Source organism: Pseudorca crassidens, chromosome 3, assembly GCF_039906515.1.
Source record: "Pseudorca crassidens isolate mPseCra1 chromosome 3, mPseCra1.hap1, whole genome shotgun sequence".
Classification (NCBI taxonomy): Eukaryota; Metazoa; Chordata; class Mammalia; order Artiodactyla; family Delphinidae; genus Pseudorca; species Pseudorca crassidens.
In genome coordinates this window covers 135,979,290-136,000,956 of record NC_090298.1, presented here as the reverse complement: position 1 = coordinate 136,000,956, position 21,667 = coordinate 135,979,290, and the positions used below count along the sequence as shown (strand labels likewise).

Here is a 21,667-nt window from a genome sequence, read left to right as displayed (position 1 = left end):
TGCTGATGATGTGATTATCAACTCAGACAATCCGATGGATCAATTATTAGGCTGTGTACGATTGTTGAGTAAGATTAGGGTGTAAGAGAATGAACATGCAGAAGACATTTCCACAGGTAAGTCCTGGTGAGAAACGCTGGGCAAGTGAAACTTTTGTGAAAGAGTTAAAATGGCACAATTGTATCATGTTCCTAATTCCAGGTCTGATAAAAGGTGCTAGGAGACTATGTGGAGAAATTAGTACACATTCTTGAGAGAGAGTCAGAGGTTTCCATCGATGCAACGTAATCTGAGGAGAAAACTCAGAGATGTTGATTAACAATGAAAATCGAAGCAAATTTGTGTTTTGGGTGGTCGGATGGTAGAATAGCAGGCAGATTCCAAAGACAAGGTACAGCCAATGTGCTATTTGCTTGCAGAAGCGCGGTAGGAGCCCTTCCTGGGAGCCGTTGTCAAGAATGATCATGAGGCTATATAGTTTTCAAGATAAGGGGATCCCAGTGCGGCGATATTTACCGCATCAGAGGAACGTAGTAGTGAGGTCAGAAGTAGCTCTTTGCAGCAGTGGTTTCCTGCACTACCACGGACAAATCCCCCCTCCGTCTGTCTCCCAGCCCCCTCCCCGCCGTGACAATTTTATCTGTTGCTGTACTGTGCGTTCGAGAAGTCGAGGAGGGATGTTGTCTTCATAAATAGTGGTTGGACCACTTACCCATAGGGAAAAATTAAACTGTACTGTCAATTCACAGCACACACAAAAGTACACTCGTGGTGGGTTAGAAACCTCAGTGTGAAAAGGTACAAACCAAAAGACAGTCCGGTGATACCGTGGTTTCTTTAAAGACGGAAGGTAAGGGAAGATTTCTTAAATGGAACACAAATGCTCCAAACTCAAAGGGTTGAAATGGACATAGGTGACACTATTGAAGGGAAAAACTTTGATTCATCGGAGGACTCGATCACACAGTAAAAATGCGAGTCCCACAGCTGGGAATAACCTTGAAGGCCAGCAATCTGTCCTTCTCTAGTATTTCAATGCATAGAGATGGAAAGAAGAGAGAGCCTACTGTTGGTGAGTGGGCAAAAATTTGAATAGCTGCACCAGGAAGAACAAAAGAGTAATGGGGACCCCAGTCATACAGGGAAAGGTGCTCAGCTTCTTTATTCCTCAGACAGTGGAAAAGAAAGCCACGGGGAGGTGCCAGCACTCCCCAGAGATTGCCACAAGTTGACTGTACTAAGTGTAGGCCAGGGCACCGAGCCTCAGTGATTTCCATGGACTGCAGGTGCAACGTTCCTTGCTTAGACCTATGGAGAAGACTGTGGCCCCATCTGGGAAGGTTTGGGAACACTTGCGTGTGACCCCGCAGAAGCCATGAGCAGGGGAGAAGTCTCTTCTAAAGCGACCCTCCCCCGACCCCTCCAACCCACGGACCAACTCATGCGGACGCGGGGGAAATTCATCTCTTGTGTTAGTTGTCACTGAGAAAGGCAGGGGGACTTCTGCGGGGCACACGGCTGGTGCAGAGCCTGGAGAAGTCTCCAGCTTGGCCCCCACCCGCCTCCGCAACCCTCGCACCCGCCTGGCCCACAGCTCCCCACTCAGGTCTCTTTTGCCCAGGGCTGCCTTCCTGACTGAGATGGTGTCCTTGACCCGTGTATCCCTCCCTGTTCCCAGAGCCCAAGGAGGTGTTTGCCAAGGAGCAGCCGGCACGCAGTGAAGTGCAGGCCGTGGCGGGGTCCAGTGCCACGCTGAGCTGCGAGGTGGCCCAGGCCCAGACGGAGGTGGCGTGGTACAAGAATGGAAAGAAGCTGAGTTCGAGCTCGAAAGTGCGTGTGGAGGCCACGGGCCGAGGGCGGCGGCTGGTGGTGCAGCAGGCGGGCAAGGCAGACGCCGGGGAGTACAGCTGCGAGGTCGGGGGCCAGAGGGTCTCCTTCCACCTGGATGTCACAGGTCAGTCCTGGAGGAGGATACTAAGCTAGCCTATTTGGAGGTGATGAGGGGACGGTCTTGCGGCCTCCCCAGACGGGTGTTCACCCGCCTGCAGCCTCCCAGTCTTCCACGTCCCACATTTATAGCTATTTTTGCCCAGGGGAGGATGGATGGAGAGTGTGGGCGTGGAAGGAAGAGGGGCCATTTGTGTCCACCTGTCTCCATGCGGTAAGGCCCAGTCATGGTGTCTTAGCACCTGCCCAGAGCCTTCCTGTTGTTCCTGGATCGGGACCCTGGCTCTCCCTAATGCTTGGGGTCTGAGGTAGGCCTGGGGATATGTGACTTTCCTCCCATGGTACGTCTTTCCTGACACCTACCGCATGGCTCATACCAGGTCTTGGGTTGCCAGATGGGGTTGCAATTTCATTGATCGCAGATTAGTGGAGATGTTGGCCACCAAGTCCCCCTTGGAATTATCTTAGGAGTGAACTTTGATGGTCAGATTTGAGGCTAATGCGACGCCCGTCCTTCAATTTCCTGGATAGGGAAGCTCCAGTTGCCCGTAGGTAGCAGAAGATAGGCCAAGTTTGTTGTCATGATCTTGCAAAGGGAGAAAGAAAGGAGGATTGGAATAGAGTCCCCTGTGCTGTCTAGGGTGATCTTAAATGCAATAGGATTTTGCCTTTGTCTTCAAACAGTTTGGATGCTGCGGGTCAGTATTCCCCGTGGCATTTGTGAAAGAGTTAAAGGGGCACAATTGTATCATTTTTCTAATTCCAGGTCTGATAAAAGTTGCTACGAGACTATGTGGGGAAATTAGTACACATTCTTGAGAGAGAGTCAGAGGTTTCCTTGGACAGGCAGTAATCTGAGGAGAAAAATCAGAGATGTTGATTAACAATGAAAATTGAAGCAAATTTGTGTTTTGGGTGGTCGGATGGTAGAATAGCAGGCAGATTCCAAAGGCAAGGGACAGCCAATGTGCTATTTGCTTGCAGAAGCGCGGTGAGAGCGCTTCCTGGGAGCCGTAGTCAAGAATGATCGTGAGGCTATATAGTTTTCAAGATAAGGGGATCCCAGTGTGGCGATATTTACCACATCAGAGGAATTTAGTAGTGAGGTCAGCAAGAGCTCCTTGCAACAGTGTTTTCCGGCACCACCAGGGACAAATCCCCCCTCCGCCCCCATCCCAGCCCCCTTCCCCGCCGCCACAATTTCATCTGTTACTGTGCTCTGTGTTCGAGAAGTTGAAGAGGGATGTTGTCTTCATAAATAGTGCTTGGACCACTTACCCATAGGGAAAAATTAAACTGTACGGACAATTCACAGCACACACAAAAGTACACTCGTGGTGGGTTAGAAACCTCAGTGTTAAAATTAACAAACGAAAAAACAGTCCGGTGATACCATGGTTTCTTTAAAGCCGGAAGGTAAGGGAAGATTTCTTAAATGGAACACAAATGCTCCAAACTCAAAGGGCTGATATGGACATTGGTAACACTATTGAGGGGAAAAACTTTGATTCATCGGGGGACTCGATCACACAGTGAAAATGCGAGTCCCACAGTTGGGAATACCCTTGAAAGCTAGCAATCTGTCCTTCTCTAGTATTTCAATGCATAAAGGGTGCCTAGAGATGAATGGAGAGAAGAGAGGGCCTACTATTGGTGAGTGGGCAAAAATTTGAATAGTTGCACCAGGAAGAACAAAGAGTAATGGGGACCCCAGTGTACGCGGAAAGGTGCTCAGCTTCTTTATACCTCAGACAATGGAAAAGAAAGCCATGGGGAGGTGGTAGCACACCCACCAGATTGCCACAAGTTGACCGTACTAAGTGTAGGCCAGGGCACCGAGCCTCACTGATTTCCATGGACTGCAGGTGCAAAGTTCCTTGCTTAGGCGTATGGAGAAGACTGTGGCCCCATCTGGGAAGGTTTGGGAACACTTGCGTGTGACCCCGCAGAAGCCATGAGCAGGGGAGAAGTCTCTTCCAAAGCGCACCCTCCCCCCACCTTCCCACCGCTCGGACCAGCACACGTGGACCCGGGGGAGGATGCATCACTTGTGTTACTTGTCACTGAGAAAGGCAGGGGCACTTCTGCAGGGCACACGGCTGGTGCAGAGCCTGGAGAAGTCTCCAGCTTGGCCCCCGCCCCACCTCCGCACCCCTCGCACCCGCCTGGCCCACGGCTCCCCACTCAGATCTCTTTTGCCCAGGGCTGCTTTCCTGACTGAGATGGTGTCCTTGACCCATGTATCCCTCCCTGTCCCCAGAGCCCAAGGATGTGTTTGCCAAGGAGCAGCCAGCACGCGGTGAAGTGCAGGCCGTGGCGGGGGCCAGTGCCACGCTGAGCTGCGAGGTGGCCCAGGCCCAGACGGAGGTGACGTGGTACAAGGATGGAAAGAAGCTGAGTTCGAGCTCGAAAGTGCGTGTGGAGGCCACGGGCCGAGGGCGGCGGCTGGTGGTGCAGCAGGCGGGCAAGGCAGACGCCGGGGAGTACAGCTGCGAGGCCAGGGGCCAGAAGGTCTCCTTCCACCTGGATGTCACAGGTCAGTCCTGGAGGAGGATACTAAGCTAGCCTATTTGGAGGTGATGAGGGGACAGTCTTGCGGCCTCCCCAGACGGGTGTTCACTCGCCTGTAGCCTCCCAGTCTTCCACGTCCCACATTTATAGCTATTTTTGCCCAGGGGAGGATGGATGGAGAGTGTGGGCGTGGAAGGAAGAGGGGCCATTTGTGTCCACCTGTCTCCATGCGGTAAGGCCCACAGTGTCTTAGCACCTGCCCAGAGCCTTCCTGTTGTTTCTGGTATCAGGACCTTGGCTCTTCCTGATGCGTGGGGTCTGAGGTAGGCCTGGGGATATGTGACTTTCCTCCCATGGTACTTCTTTCCTGACACCAACAACATGGCTCATGCCGGATCTTGGGTTGCCAGATGGGGTTTCAATTTCATTGATCACAGATTAGCAGAGATGTTGGCCACCCAGTCCCGCTTGGAATTATTTTAGAAGTGAACTTTGGATGGTCAGATTTGAGGTTTCTGCAACGCCCTTCCTTCAATTTCCTGAATAGGGAAGCTCTGGTTTCCTGTAGGTAGCAGAAGATAGGCAAATTTTATTGTCACGATCTTGCAAAGGGAGGAAGAAAGGAGGATTGGAATAGAGTCCCCTGTGCTATTTAGGGTGATCGTCTTAAATGCAGTAGGATTTTGCCTTTGTCTTCAAACAGTTTGGATGCTGCGGGTCAGTATTCCCAATGGTGTTATATTGATGAATTTAGGAATGGAAAGGAAAACGTCGCTACTGCCCCATCGGTCTGCTTTGCTAATGAGGAGTTAGTGTACTAGCAGCAGACTCTGACTGGCAAAGCAGTCTTTATTTCGTTGCATTTTCCTAAAGGTCAGTGAGTGTCGCTGCCTCGTGGATGGAACATAGGGCAGTCTATGAAATCAGGTTACTCGTCTCCTGTGAAGAGAGCCTTCATGCTGAGTAGGGGTGGGCTGCCATTCCACATTGACTCCTAGGTGCCAACCCGTAACTGTTTGAGACCGTGCGACCATACGATTATTTATGGGTGTGTATAGATATCCCAGATCCGAGAAGGCATTTCTGTAAAATGTGGCATTCGGAGAGTATTAGAGAGTGTTCTAAGATAAAAGCTTTGAAAAGTTGTGAAGTTTGACTAAATCCTGGACAACTGTTTGAAAACTGACACAAGAAGATGTAGAAAACTCAAAGAGTTGTATGACTTGTCAATCAGTAGGACCAATAATGAAAAATCTACCCAAGAACTACCTGGTACTTCTCTGGTACAGTCTACAAACTATCCTGGAAAACTGTTATTCCATGCTTGTGGAGATGGTCTTAGAGATAGAAAAAGGAGATGCACTCCATAAGTCTCTTTAAATTCAGAACATAACATCGACGCATACCAGAATCGCTGAAGAAAGGCAGGAAGGATGAATGAAATTCCAGACGTATGTATTGCGAATATCACAGCCAAAATCATAAATGAATTGTTAGCAAAAGGAATTCAGCCATGCATCCACAGGGTGGAGTCAGTGATGAGAGTCCTAGTCCAGGATTGCACGTTGTGTTGAAGGTTGACAAAGTTAATATATATAAAGCATGGAATTAAGAGATTGAATGCAAAAGGATGTGGTCCTCTGAACGAGTAGAGAATCAAATGGTTGATGAAATTTGATCATCCCAAATCCAGGCAAAAAATGTGAGAAAACTGAGCACCAGTTCCTGTCATATAATTCTTAAAATACTGTACAAAAGTGTTTTTGGGCCACCCTGGTAGCCCAGTGTTTGAGAGTCCGCCTGTCGATGCAGAGGACACGGGTTCGTGCCCCGGTCCGGGAAGATCCCACATGCCGTGGAGCGGCTGGGCCCGTGAGCCATGGCTGCTGAGCCTGCGCATCCGGATCCTGTGATCCGCAACGGGATAGGCCACAACAGTGAGAGGCCCGTGTACCGCAAAAAAAAAGGGCTCTTTTTTTAACATTATAATAAAATTCCTCCAACAACAACAACAGCAACAACAAGACCAGCATCCCACTTAACGTGTCCCTGCCAATCTTTGATGTGAGGGAGAACACACGTGGGCCTCTGTAGTCACTGAGCGGATTCAGGAGGAGCATAAAATCACTGGCAACGGGTTTAGAAAAACCCAAGGTAGAATTTGCTGATGATGTGATTATCAACTCAGACAATCCGATGGATCAATTATTAGGCTGTGTACGATTGTTGAGTAAGATTAGGGTGTAAGAGAATGAACATGCAGAAGACATTTCCACAGGTAAGTCCTGGTGAGAAACGCTGGGCAAGTGAAACTTTTGTGAAAGAGTTAAAATGGCACAATTGTATCATGTTCCTAATTCCAGGTCTGATAAAAGGTGCTAGGAGACTATGTGGAGAAATTAGTACACATTCTTGAGAGAGAGTCAGAGGTTTCCATCGATGCAACGTAATCTGAGGAGAAAACTCAGAGATGTTGATTAACAATGAAAATCGAAGCAAATTTGTGTTTTGGGTGGTCGGATGGTAGAATAGCAGGCAGATTCCAAAGACAAGGTACAGCCAATGTGCTATTTGCTTGCAGAAGCGCGGTAGGAGCCCTTCCTGGGAGCCGTTGTCAAGAATGATCATGAGGCTATATAGTTTTCAAGATAAGGGGATCCCAGTGCGGCGATATTTACCGCATCAGAGGAACGTAGTAGTGAGGTCAGAAGTAGCTCTTTGCAGCAGTGGTTTCCTGCACTACCACGGACAAATCCCCCCTCCGTCTGTCTCCCAGCCCCCTCCCCGCCGTGACAATTTTATCTGTTGCTGTACTGTGCGTTCGAGAAGTCGAGGAGGGATGTTGTCTTCATAAATAGTGGTTGGACCACTTACCCATAGGGAAAAATTAAACTGTACTGTCAATTCACAGCACACACAAAAGTACACTCGTGGTGGGTTAGAAACCTCAGTGTGAAAAGGTACAAACCAAAAGACAGTCCGGTGATACCGTGGTTTCTTTAAAGACGGAAGGTAAGGGAAGATTTCTTAAATGGAACACAAATGCTCCAAACTCAAAGGGTTGAAATGGACATAGGTGACACTATTGAAGGGAAAAACTTTGATTCATCGGAGGACTCGATCACACAGTAAAAATGCGAGTCCCACAGCTGGGAATAACCTTGAAGGCCAGCAATCTGTCCTTCTCTAGTATTTCAATGCATAGAGATGGAAAGAAGAGAGAGCCTACTGTTGGTGAGTGGGCAAAAATTTGAATAGCTGCACCAGGAAGAACAAAAGAGTAATGGGGACCCCAGTCATACAGGGAAAGGTGCTCAGCTTCTTTATTCCTCAGACAGTGGAAAAGAAAGCCACGGGGAGGTGCCAGCACTCCCCAGAGATTGCCACAAGTTGACTGTACTAAGTGTAGGCCAGGGCACCGAGCCTCAGTGATTTCCATGGACTGCAGGTGCAACGTTCCTTGCTTAGACCTATGGAGAAGACTGTGGCCCCATCTGGGAAGGTTTGGGAACACTTGCGTGTGACCCCGCAGAAGCCATGAGCAGGGGAGAAGTCTCTTCTAAAGCGACCCTCCCCTGACCCCTCCAACCCACGGACCAACTCATGCGGACGCGGGGGAAATTCATCTCTTGTGTTAGTTGTCACTGAGAAAGGCAGGGGGACTTCTGCGGGGCACACGGCTGGTGCAGAGCCTGGAGAAGTCTCCAGCTTGGCCCCCACCCGCCTCCGCAACCCTCGCACCCGCCTGGCCCACAGCTCCCCACTCAGCTCTCTTTTGCCCAGGGCTGCCTTCCTGACTGAGATGGTGTCCTTGACCCGTGTATCCCTCCCTGTTCCCAGAGCCCAAGGAGGTGTTTGCCAAGGAGCAGCCGGCACGCAGTGAAGTGCAGGCCGTGGCGGGGTCCAGTGCCACGCTGAGCTGCGAGGTGGCCCAGGCCCAGACGGAGGTGACGTGGTACAAGGATGGAAAGAAGCTGAGTTCGAGCTCGAAAGTGCGTGTGGAGGCCACGGGCCGAGGGCGACGGCTCGTGGTGCAGCAGGCAGACAAGGCAGACGCCGGGGAGTATAGCTGCGAGGTCGGGGGCCAGAGGGTCTCCTTCCACCTGGATGTCACAGGTCAGTCTTGGAGGAGGATACTGAGCTAGCCTATATGGAGGTGATGAGGGGACGGTCTTACAGCCTCCAGAGATGGGTGTTCACTCGCCTGTAGCCTCCCAGTCTTCCACGTCCCACATTTTTATCTATTTTTGCCTGAGGGAGGATGGATGGAGAGTGTGGGCGTGGAAGGAAGAGGGGCCATTTGTGTCCACCTGTCTCCATGTGGTAAGGCCCAGTCATGGTGTCTTAGCACCTGCCCAGAACCTTCCTGTTGCTCCTGGTATTGGGACCCTGGCTCTCCCTAATGCTTGGGGTCTGAGGTAGGCCTGGGGATATGTGACTTTCCTCCCATGGTACGTCTTTCCTGACACCTACCGCATGGCTCATGCCAGGTCTTGGGTTGCTAGATGGGGTTTCAATTTCATTGGTTGCAGATTAGTGGAGATGTTGGCCACCGAGTCCCGCTTGGAATTATCTTAGGAGTGAACTTTGGATGGTCAGATTTGAGGCTAATGTGACGCCCTTCCTTCAGTTTCCTGGATAGGGAAGCTCCAGTTGCCTGTAGGTAGCAGAAGATAGGCCAAGTTTGTTGTCATGATCTTGCAAAGGGAGAAAGAAAGGAGGATTGGAATAGAGTCCCCTGTGCTGTTTAGGGTGATCTTCTTAAATGCAATAGGATTTTGCCTTTGTCTTCAAACAGTTTGGATGCTGCGGGTCAGTATTCCCCATGGCATTTGTGAAAGAGTTAAATGGGCACAATTGTATCATTTTTCTAATTCCAGGTCTGATAAAAGTTGCTACGAGACTATGTGGGGAAATTAGTACACATTCTTGAGAGAGAGTCAGAGGTTTCCTTGGACGGGCAGTAATCTGAGGAGAATAATCAGAGATGTTGATTAACAATGAAAATTGAAGCAAATTTGTGTTTTGGGTGGTCGGATGGTAGAATAGCAGGCAGATTCCAAAGGCAAGGTACAGCCAATGTGCTATTTGCTTGCAGAAGCACTGTGGGAGCCCTTCCTGGGAGCCGTTGTCAAGAATGATCGTGAGGCTATATAGTTTTCAAGATAAGGGGATCCCAGTGCAGCGATATTTACCGCATCAGAGGAATTTAGTAGTGAGGTCAGCAAGAGCTCCTTGCAGCAGTGGTTTCCTGCACCACCAGGGACAAATCCCCCCTCCGCCCCCATCCCAGCCCCCTCTCCGCCACCACAATTTCGTCTGTTGCTGTGCTGTCTGTGTTGAGAAGTCGAGGAGGGATGTTGTCTTCATAAATAGTACTTGGACCACTTACCCACAGGGAAAAATTAAACTGTACTGACAATTCACAGCACACAGAAAAGTACACTCGTGGTGGGTTAGAAACCTCAGTGTTAAAAGGTACAAACCAAAAGACAGTCCGGTGATACCGTGGTTTCTTTAAAGACGGAAGGTAAGGGAAGATTTCCTAAATGGAACACAAATGCTCCAAACTCAAAGGGCTGAAATGGACATTGGTGACACTACTGAAGGGAATAACTTTGATTCATCGGAGGACTCGATCACACAGTGAAAATGGGAGTCCCACGGTTGGGAGTAACCTTGAAAGCTAGCAATCTGTCCTTCTCTAGTATTTCAATGCATAAAGAGTGCTTAGAAATGGAGAGAAGACAGAGCCTACTGTTGGTGAGTGGGCAAAAATTTGAATAGTGGCACCACGAAGAAATAAAGAGTAACGGGGACCCCAGTCATACGGGGAAAGGTTCACAGCTTCTTTATTCCTCAGACATTGGAAAAGAAAGCCATGGAGAGGTGCCAGCACTCCCCCCAGATTGCCACAAGTTGACCGTACTAAGTGTAGGCCAGGGCACCGAGCCTCAGTGATTTCCATGGACTGCAGGTGCAACGTTCCTTGCTTAGGCGTTTGGAGAAGACTGTGACCCCATATGGGAAGGTTTGGGAACACTTGCGTGTGACCCGCAGGTGCTATGAGAACGGGAGAAGTCTCTTCAAAAAGCGCACCCTCCTCCCACCACCCCACTCCCCGGACCAGCTCATGCGGACCCGGGGGAGAATGCATCACTTGTGTTACTTGTCGCTGAGAAAGGCAGGGGCACTTCTGCAGGGCACACGGCTGGTGCAGAGCCTGGAGAAGTCTCCAGCTTGGCCCCCGCCCCACCTCCGCACCCCTCGCACCCGCCTGGCCCACGGCTCCCCACTCAGGTCTCTTTTGCCCAGGGCTGCTTTCCTGAGTGAGATGGTGTCCTTGACCCATGTATCCCTCTCTGTCCCCAGAGCCCAAGGAGGTGTTTGCCAAGGAGCAGCCAGCACACAGTGAAGTGCAGGCCGTGGCGGGGTCCAGTGCCACGCTGAGCTGCGAGGTGGCCCAGGCCCAGACGGAGGTGACGTGGTACAAGGATGGAAAGAAGCTGAGTTCGAGCTCGAAAGTGCATGTGGAGGCCACGGGCCGAGGGCGGCGGCTGGTGGTGCAGCAGGCGGGCAAGGCAGACGCTGGGGAGTACAGCTGTGAGGCCGGGGGCCAGAGGGTCTCCTTCCACCTGGATGTCACAGGTCAGTCCTGGAGGAGGATACTGAGCTAGCCTATTTGGAGGTGATGAGGGGACGGTCTTGCGGCCTCCCCAGACGGGTGTTCACTCGCCTGTAGCCTCCCAGTTCCACTTCCCACGTTTATAGCCATTTTTGCCAGGGGGAGGATGGATGGAGAGGCTGGGCGTGGAAGGAAGAGGGGCCCTTTGTGTCCACCTGTTTCCATGCATTAAGGCCCAGTCACAGTGTCTTAGCACCTGCCTATAGCCTTCCTCTTGTTCCTGGCTCTCCCTGATGCATGGCGTCTGAGGTCGGCCTGGGGATATGTGGCTTTCCTCTCATCATATATCTTTCATAACACCTGCAACATGTCCTCATCCGGCAGATGCCGTGTCTTAGTTTGTCAGATGGGGTTTCAACTTCCTTGATCCCGGATTAGTGGAGGTACTGTTCCACAATCCAGCTTGGAATTATCTTAGGAGTGAACTTTTGATGATCAGATTCATGTTTCTGGGACGTCCTTCCTTCCTTTTCCTGGATAGGGAAGCTCCGGTTGCCTGTGGGTAGCAGAAGATAGGCCCAAGTTTTGTTGTCACGATCTTGGAAAGGGAGGAAGAAAGGAGGAATGGTGTAGAGTCCCCTGTGCTATTTAGGGTGATCTTCTCAAATGCAATAGGATTTTGTCTTTGTCTTCAAACTGTTTGAATGATGTGGGTCAGTATTCCCCGTGGCCTTATTTTGATGAATTTAGGAACAGAAAGGAAAAATTCGCTTCTGCCCCATCAGTCTGCTTTGCTAATGAGGAGTTAGTGTACCAGCTGCTGTCTCTGACGGGCAAAGTAGTCTTTATTTCGTTGCATTTTCCTAAAGGTTAGTGAGTGTCTCTGCCTCGTGGCTGGAAGAATGGGCAGTCTAAGAAATTAGGTTACTCATCTTGTGTGAAGAGAGTCTTCATGCTGAGTTGGGGTGGGCTGCCAATCCACATTGACTCCTAGGTGCCAACCCATAACTGTTTGAGACCGTGACACCATAGGATGATTTATGGATGTCTATAGATATCCCAGATCCGACCAGGCATTTCTGTAAAATGTGGCATTTGGAGAATATTAGAGAGTGTTTTTAAATAAAATCTTTGAAACGTTGTGAAATTTGACTAAATCCTGGCCAGCTGTATGAAAACTGACACAAGAAGATATAGAAATCTCAAAGAGCTGTATGACTTTTCAATCAATAGGAAGAATAGTGAAAAATATTCTCAAGAACTACCTCGTAGTTCTCTGGTACACTCTCCAAAATATCCTGGAAAACTCTTATTTCATGCTTGCGGAGATGGTCTTAGAGACAGAAGAAGGAGATGCACTCCATAACTTTCTTTATGCAAAGAATATGACATAGATACCAGAACCACACAAGAAAGGCAGGAAGAATGAGTGAAATTCCAGATGTATCTATTGTGGTTATCAAAGCCCAAATCATAAATTAAGTGTTAGTAAAAGGAATTCAGTCATGTATGCAGGGGGTAGAGATCAGTTATGAAAGTCATAGTCTAGGATTGCACCTTGGGTTGAATGTTGGCAACGTTAATAGATGTAAGGCTTGACATCAAGAGATTGAATGCAAAAAATGTGATCATCTCAATGAGCACAGAATCAAATATTTGATTAAATTTAAATGTCCTATATCGAGGCAAAAATTTGATAAAATGGAGCATCAGTTCCTTCCATAATATTCTTAGCAAATTGTATAAAAGTGTTCTTTTTTTTATATTATAAAATACATATACAATAGTAGCAACAGCAACATCCCAGTTAATGGGTATCTGGAGACCCTGCTGTGAGTGACAGTACACTGACTAACCACTGAGTCAAGTATGAAGGATCATAAAATCACTGGCAAAAGTTTTCATGAATCTAAAGTTGGAATATGCTGATGATGTGATTATCAATTCAGAGAACCCCCAAAATTATTTTTTGACTGTGTACGATTCTTGAGTAGGATTCGTGTTTAAAGAAGTCAATATGCAGAAAACATTTCTAAATCTAAGTTCATGGAAACATGGATTGTTGGGTGTATCCTGGAGGGAGAGAGGCAGTTCTTTTATATCATGGGTTGTTTTCCATGTAATAATCCTTAGTCACATTTTCCTAGCTTGTTCAGACTCCATTGGTGGTCTTTGGTGTCTATCACTCTGGGTCTACCTGTTGCATAGGACTGAGGTAGACGAGATATCTGTCCACTGGGGTTTTTGTGGCAGATCATCTAGATCCTTACCAAGAACACTTGAGGTTCCTGTTAGTAAGAGATGTTTCAATTCATTGAAGCAGAATAAGGGAAAATGTTGGTCACACAATAATACTTGGAATTATTTCATGGCTGAATTTTGTATTATAAAGTTTCAGGTGTCCTGGGACAGCAATTTTCACATTGATAAGTCAGCTCTCTGAACACAGATGGAGCAAAATATAGATCCATATTTTGCTGCAATGTGAATACAAAATTCACAAAGAACAGAGGATTACAAATTGATCAATTCCTAGAAACTATGGCAAAACTCACACAATGGAAAATAGACAAGTTGTACAGCCGATAATCATTTTTTTAAACATCTCTATTGGAGTATAATTGCTTTACAATGGTGTGTTAGTTTCTGCTTTATAACAAAGTGAATCAGCTATACATATACATATATCCCCATATCTCCTCCCTCTTGCGTCTCCCTGCCATCCTCCCTATCCCACCCCTCTAGGTGGTCACAAAGCACCGAGCTGATCTCCCTGTGCTATGTGGCTGCTTCCCACTAGCTATCTATTTTACATCTGGTAATGTATATATGACCATGCCACTCTCTCACTTCGTCCCAGCTTACCCTTCCCCCTCCCCATGTCCTCAAGACCATTCTCTATGTCTGCGTCTTTATTCCTGTCCTGCCCCAAGGTTCTTCAGAACCTTTTTTTTTTTTTAGATTCCATATATATGTGTTAGCATATGGTATTTGTTTTTCTCTTTCTGACTACTTCACTCTGTATGACAGACTCCAGGTCCATCCACCTCACTACAAAAAACTCAATTTCGTTTCTTTTTGTGGCTGAGTAATATTCCATTGTATATATGTGCCACATCTTCTTTATCTATTCATGTTGATGGACACTTAGGTTGTTTCCATGTCCTGGCTATTGTAAATAGAGCTGCAATGAACATTGTAGTACATGACTCTTTTTTGGGGGGGGTGGGTACACAGGCCTCTCACTGTTGTGGCCTCTTCCGTTGCAGAGCACAGGCTTCGGACGTGCAGGCTCCGTGGCCATGGCTCACAGGCCCAGCCGCTCTGCGGCATGTGGGATCTTCCTGGACTGGGGCACGAGCCCGTGTCCCCTGCATCGGCAGGCGGACTCCCAACCACTGCGCCACCAGGGAAGCCCTGCATGACTGTTTTTGAATTATGGTTTGCTCAGGGTATATACCAGGTAGTGGGATTGCTGGGTCATATGGTAGTTCTATTTTTAGTTTTTAAGGGACCTCCATACTGTTCTCCATAGTGGCTGTATCAATTTACATTCCCACCAACAGTGCAAGAGGGTTCTCTTTTCTCCACACCCTCTCCAGCATTCATTGTTTGTAGATTTTTTGATGATGGTCATTCTGACTGGTGTGAGGTGATACCTCATTGTAGTTGTGATTTGCATTTCTCTAATGATTAGTGATGTTGAACATCCTTTCGTTTGTTTGTTGGCAATCTGTATATCTTGTTTGGAGAAATGTCTATTTAGGTCTTCTGCCCATGTTTGGATTGGGTTGTTTGTTTTTTTGATATTGAGCTGCATGAGCTGCTTGTAAATTTTGGAGATTAATCCTTTGTCAGTTGCTTCATTTGCAAATATGTTCTCCCATGCTGAGGGTTGTGTTTTCATCTTGTTTATGGTTTCCTTTGCTCTGCAAAAGCTTCTAAGTTTCGTTAGGTCCCATTTGTTTACTTTTGTTTTTATTTCCATTTCTCTAGGAGGTGGGTCGAAAAGGATCTTGTTGTGATTTATGTTATAGAGTGTTCTGCCTTTGTTTTCCTCTAAGAGTTTTATAGTGTCTGGCCTTACATTTAGGTCTTTAATCCATTTGGAGTTTATTTTTGTGTATGGTGTTAGGGAGTGTTCTAATTTCATACTTTTACATGTACCTGTCCAGCTTTCCCAGCACCGCTTATTGAAGAGGCTGTCTTTCCTCCACTGCATATTCTTGCCTCTTTTATCAAAGATAAGGTGACCATATGTGCACGGGTTTATCTCTGTGCTTTCTATCCTGTTCCATTGATCTATATTTCTGTTTTCATGTCAGTACCATACTGTCTTGATTACTGTAGCTTTGTAGTATAGTCTGAAGTCCAGGAGCCTGATTCCTCCAACTCTGTTTTTCTCAAGATTGCTTTGGGTATTCGGGGTCTTTTATGTTTCTATACAAATTGTGAAATTTTTTGTTCTACTTCTGTAAAAAATGCCATTGGTAGTTTGATAGGGATTGCATTGAATCTGTAGATTGCTTTGGGTAGTATAGTCATTTTCTCAATGTTGATTCTTCCAGTCCAGGAACATGGTCTATCTCTCCATCTGTTTGTATTATCTTTAATTTCTTTCATCAGTGTCTTATAGTTTTCTGCATACAGGTCTTTTGTCTCCTTAGGTAGGTTTATTGCTAGGTATTTTATTCTTTTTGTTGCAATGGTAAATGGGAGTGTTTCCTTAATTTCTCTTTCAGATTTTTCATCATTAGTGTATAGGAATGCAAGAGATTTCTGTGCATTAATTTTGTATCCTGCTACTTTACCAAAGTCATTGATTAGATCTAGTAGTTTTCTGGTAGCATCTTTAGGATTCTCTATGTATAGTATAATATCACCTGCAGACAGTGACAGCTTTACTTCTTCTTTTCCGATTTGGGTTCCTTTTATTTCTTTTTCTTCTCTGATTGCTGTGGCTAAAACTTCCAATACTATGTTGAATAAGAGTGGTGAGAGTGGACAACCTTGTCTTGTCCCTGATCTTAGAGGAAATGCTTTCAGTTTTTCACCATTGAGAATGATGTTGGCTGTGTGTTTGTCATATATGGCCTTTATTATGTTGAGGAAAGTTCCCTCTATGCCTACTTTCTGGAGGGTTTTTATTATAAATGGGTGTTGAATTTTGTCGAAAGCTTTTTCTGCCAGCTGATAGTCTTTTAAATAAATGGAACCATAATAAATAATCTCACAGCAGAAATCTAAACCCACTCACTCCACTGTTAAATTGTGCTGAGTATTCTGGAATGCAATTATTCCATGTTCATACAGATTCTTCTGTAGTATTGATAAATGGAATACACTCTCTAATTCATTTTATGTGTAGAACATATCATTGATACCAAAATCTGATAAGGTAAATATGAAGAAATAACACAGTTTAATTTATTGATGATATCAAGGCTAATATCTTCAACAAAATAGTAGCAAACTGAATTCAACAGGTTATCAATAGGAAAATACACTCTGAGAACAGTCCTATTGCAGGAGTGCAAGGTTTATCTAACACAAGGAACAGTAGAAAATGTATAGAAAGATTGACGTCAAGAAAATAAAAGAAAAATGATACTATTTCCCCAATAAATGGAGATTAAAAATACTCAATGAAATATAACATCATATATCCAGGAGAAATACTTGATAAAATTTAGCATCAATTCCTGCCATAAAATTCTTACCAAAGTATAAATAAAATGTTCTTCTTTCATTTAATAATTGGTAGTGTAGAGAAAACTAGCTAACATCGCACATAAAGTGAAACTTGAAAGCATTGCCTTTGAAGTAGGGAACAAGACAAGGAAACCAATTTTCACCACTGTAATGCTACATTTATAGCACAGTAAGGAGGGAAATTGGAACTCACAGATGATATGATTATCAGTTTAGAAAATCTAGAAACATTAATTACTACACTTAGTAAGAGAGTTGCGAAACATTACCGCTACAAAAATAATATAGAGGGCTTCCCTGGTGGCGCAGTGGTTGAGAGTCCACCTGCCGATGCAGGGGACATGGGTTCATGCTCTGGTCCGGGAAGATCCCACATGCCGCGGAGCGGCTGGGCCCGTGAGCCATGGCCACTGAGCCTGCGTGTGCGGAGCCTGTGCTCTGCAATGGGAGAGGCCACAACAGTGAGAGGCCCATGTACCAAAAAAAAAATACAGAAAACAGTTCTATAGCTATATACCAGAAACAAGAAACTGGAAAATGAAATTTTCAGAGTTACAATAACATTAGATGGGTCATTTTACCGGTTCCAAGTCTAAGAAAGGATCTTGAGACACTTTGTGGGAGAAATGATTAGACATTGTAGAGAGGCAGGCAAAAAGATACAAATAAATGGATACGAATCTATGGAAGACCTAGAAGTGTTCAATTCCCATTAAACCCCAAATAATAGGTCTTTTGGGTGTGAGAATATTGACAAGTTGATTGCAAAAGCCAGTCAAAGAACAGAATGAGGACATTTGCTCTAACCTAAATCAAGACTTTTATTTTAAGTTACAGCAGTTTGGACAAGTGGGTCTCAGTGCAGAGATAGATAAATAGCCCAAGGGACTGGAATGGTGAGTTCACGCTGAGGTGGAGAGAAAGGAGGGTCTTTTCATAAATGGTACTAAGACCATTAACTATATGGAAAAATAAAATAACACTGGAATCTACCTCCTAGAACACAAAGAACCAACTCCAGGCAGGTTAGAGACCTCTGTATGAAAGGTAGAACAAGCTTTTATCAGATAATAGAGGTTATTTAATGACCTCAGGATAATGAAGGATTTTTAAACAGAACATAAATGCAGAAACCACAAAGGACAAATTGATATCAAATTGATATATCTGCCTGTAACAGACTTAATTAAATAACTTAATTTCACCAGAAACATCATAAAGGAATGAAAAGGTAGAGCATGAAAATGGGGAGGACAGGTAAACACACATAAGCATCAACACTCTATAGCATTTATTTATATAAAGAGCTCCTAAATGAATATGGAAAAAACAGACAATGCTAATTTTGAAACTTGTGGAAAACTTGAACAGTGACACCACAGAAGAGTAAACCACAGAATGACCAAAAAATTCATAAAGATTCTTCACTTTGTGAATCATCAGGACCATGCAATAGACAGCCAGATGGTGTAAATTCACTCCCACCAGGTTGCCAACAGTCGACAATACTGAGAATAGGCAAGAGGGTGGAGTCTCAGGAACTCTCATTCACTGCAGATGAGAACATGACCTGCACAACTGTATGGGAAAGACTCTGGCCTCGTCTAGGAAGGCTGAGGAATGCATGACTCTACGGCTCCTCTCCTAGAGGATTTGTGCAGGGGAGAAGTCTTTCCCAGCTTCTCACCGGAACAGCCTACATAGATCAGGAGAACGTAGAAATAAAGTGTGTCACTTGTTGCTGAGAAGGTGGTGGAGCTTCTCTAGGTCACACAGCTGGTGCAAAGCCTGGAGAAGTTTCCTGTCTTCCTGCCTTCCTGTTTAGTCGTTCTTTCCACAGTGCTGCATCTTGACTTAGATGGTATCTTTGACCCTATGCATCCCTCCCTGTCCCCAGAGCCCAAGGTGGTGTTTGCCAAGGAGCAGCCAGCACGCGGTGAAGTGCAGGCCGTGGCGGGGTCCAGTGCCACGCTGAGCTGCGAGGTGGCCCAGGCCCAGACGGAGGTGACGTGGTACAAAGATGGAAAGAAGCTGAGTTCGAGCTCGAAAGTGCGTGTGGAAGCCAAGGGCTGCACCCGGCAGCTGGTGGTGCAGCAGGCAGGGAAGGTGGATGCTGGAGAGTACAGCTGTGAAGCTAGGGGCCAGAGGGTCTCCTTTCACCTGGATGTCACAGGTCAGTTATTTGGGAGGGATGCTAAATTAGCCCTTTATGGAGATGTGACTGGCTTACAGCCGTGACAGACCCAGTGGTCTTTCCATCACATTTAATCTCTTTACATCTCCCATCTCCCCACCTCCCACTTTCATGCTTGTGCTTGATCCCAGGGACACTGGATGGGAAAGGTGTGTATGGAAGGAAGAGTGTCCCCTCTTGTGCACCATGAGTGGTGTTTCCATGTTGTAACGTTCCAGGTGATCTTTGGTGTCCAGGACCCTGGCTCCATCTTGCCCTTGGGGTCTCGAGTAGACCAGATATCTCTCACCTCAGGATATGTGAATGTACTTTTGGATGTTCTAGCAGCATCCAGATTCCCTCACCCAGCACCATACGAGGATTCGCCCTAATCAGAGACGTTTGTATTTCTTTGAACCTGATGAGGGGAAGTTTCAGGCACATAATCATACTTGGCATTACCTCAAGTCTGAATTTTGGATCAGCAAAGTTTTAGTTGTCTTGGGACACTCTTCCTTCCTTGCACATGGTTGTAGAAGTTATGTATGTACCCAAATGTTGCAAAATATAGGTTCCTGTTCTGTTACAATGTCTGTGCAAAGTAAACCAAGAGAAGAGGGTTGGTAGATATATGTCTTTGATATGCACCTCTGAGATATGGCACATTCATCTGAAAGCAAATTTTGGTTTCCTTTTGTCTTTCAATTAGTATATTCTGTGTCAGTATTTCCCTTGGAGTTTGATGTATAAATTTAGAAATGGAGAGTAGTAAGGAGCTTTTCTTACACTAGCATGCTTTGTTAAAGATGAGGTATGGTAGTAGCAGCCACTGACTGGTAAAGTGGTATTTATTTCATATCATTTCCTAATGACTCTTGTGTGTGTCTGTACCTTCTGGGCTGGTTCACAGAGATGTCTGCGAACTAACTTTAGTTCCCTTTTGTTAAGAGAGGTTAACCTCAAATAGAGATGGGCTGTGGTCCTGCATTGACTCCTAAGTGCCACCACGTAACAGTTTGATATCGTATTAGTATATAATGATTCATAGGTGTATATAGATACCAAGAAACCCACTATGAATCATTTGACATTATTATAATAAAACACGATATTATTTCACACAAGTAAATTTGAAAAGTTTTGAAATAGTGGCCAATTCTTAGAAAATTATACCAAAACTTACGCAAGAAGAAATTAACAACTTGAACAGTCTAATAACCTTTTAACTAAATGGAAACATAATAAAAGAATCTTCTCATAGAACAAGATTAAGCTCAGTGGCTCTACTGGCAATTTATATAGAATATTCTGGAAAGAAATTATTCCATATTCATCGAGATTCTTTAAGAGAATGGAAAAGGGATATACATATATTTTTGTATTTTTTTACATCTTTATTGGAGTATAATTGCTTTACAATGGTGTGTTAGTTTCTGCTTTATAACAAAGTGAATCAGTTATACATACACATATGTTCCCATATCTCTTCCCTCTTGCATCTCCCTCCCTCCCACCCTCCCTATCCCACCCCTCTAGGTGGTCACAAAGCACCGAGCTGATCTCCCTGTGCTATGCGGCTGCTTCCCACTAGCTATCTATTTCACATTTGGTAGTGTATATATGTCCATGCCACTCTCTCACTTCGTCCCAGCTTACCCTTCCTGCTTCCAGTGTTCTCAAGTCCATTCTCTAGTAGGTCTGTGTCTTTATTCCTGTCTTACCCCTAGGTTCTTCGTGACATTTTTTTTTTCTTAAATTCCATATATATGTGTTAGCATATGGTATTTGTCTTTCTCTTTCTGACTTACTTCACTCTGTATGACAGACTCTAGGTCCATCCACCTCATTACAAATAGCTCAATTTCATTTCTTTTTATGGCTGAGTAATATTCCATTGTATATATGTGCCACATCTTCCTTATCCATTCATCTGATGATGGACACTTAGGTTGTTTCCATGTCCTGGCTATTGTAAATAGAGCTGCAATGAACATTTAGGTACATGACTCTTTTTGAATTATGGTTTTCTCAGGGTATATGCCCAGTAGTGGAATTGCTGGGTCATATGGTAGTTCTATTTGTAGTTTTTTAAGGAACCTCCATACTGTTCTCCATAGTGGCTGTACCAATTCACATTCCCACCAGCAGTGCAAGAGTGTTCCCTTTTCTCCACACCCTCTCCAGCATTTATTGTTTCTAGATTTTTTGATGATGGCCATTCTGACTGGTGTGAGATGATGTCTCATTGTAGTTTTGATTTGCATTTCTCTAATGATTAATGATGTTGAGCATTCTTTCATGTGTTTGTTGGCAGTCTGTATATCTTCTTTGGAGAAATGTCTATTTAGGTTTTCTGCCCATTTTTGGATTGGGTTTTTGTTTTTTTGTTATTGAGCTGCATGAGCTGCTTGTAAATTTTGGAGATTAATCCTTTGTCGGTTGCTTCATTTGCAAATATTTTCTCCCATTCTGAGGGTTGTCTTTTGGTCTTGTTTATGGTTTCCTTTGCTGTGCAAAAGCTTTGAAGGGGATATACATATATATATGTATATATGGAGATATACATATATATGGATATATATGGATATGTGTGTGTGTGTGTGTATATATATATATATATATATATATATGCTCTTTAACTCATTTTATGTAGCTAGCATATAGCATTGATACCAAAATCTGACAAAGAAAGTATAAAG

The 21,667-nt window shown here is 45.4% G+C and overlaps 1 protein-coding gene across 30 annotated transcripts in view; it reads left to right on the top strand.

Annotated features, from left to right (window-relative positions):
• OBSCN (obscurin, cytoskeletal calmodulin and titin-interacting RhoGEF) overlaps nucleotides 1-21,667 on the top strand; it is a 166,236-nt gene that overhangs the window by 42,137 nt on the left and 102,432 nt on the right. For 27 of the 30 annotated variants that reach the window (XM_067732459.1, XM_067732470.1, XM_067732457.1 and 24 more), the window contains 5 exons: nucleotides 1,679-1,954; nucleotides 4,208-4,483; nucleotides 8,299-8,574; nucleotides 10,831-11,106; nucleotides 18,693-18,968. The exons of 1 other annotated variant lie outside the window; for it this stretch is intronic. In XM_067732459.1, the coding sequence (XP_067588560.1) occupies nucleotides 1,679-1,954; nucleotides 4,208-4,483; nucleotides 8,299-8,574; nucleotides 10,831-11,106; nucleotides 18,693-18,968 (1,380 nt within the window). The remainder of the gene's footprint in view (nucleotides 1-1,678; nucleotides 1,955-4,207; nucleotides 4,484-8,298; nucleotides 8,575-10,830; nucleotides 11,107-18,692; nucleotides 18,969-21,667) is intronic. 2 more of the 30 variants (XM_067732472.1, XM_067732471.1) reach the window with 2 other exon arrangements.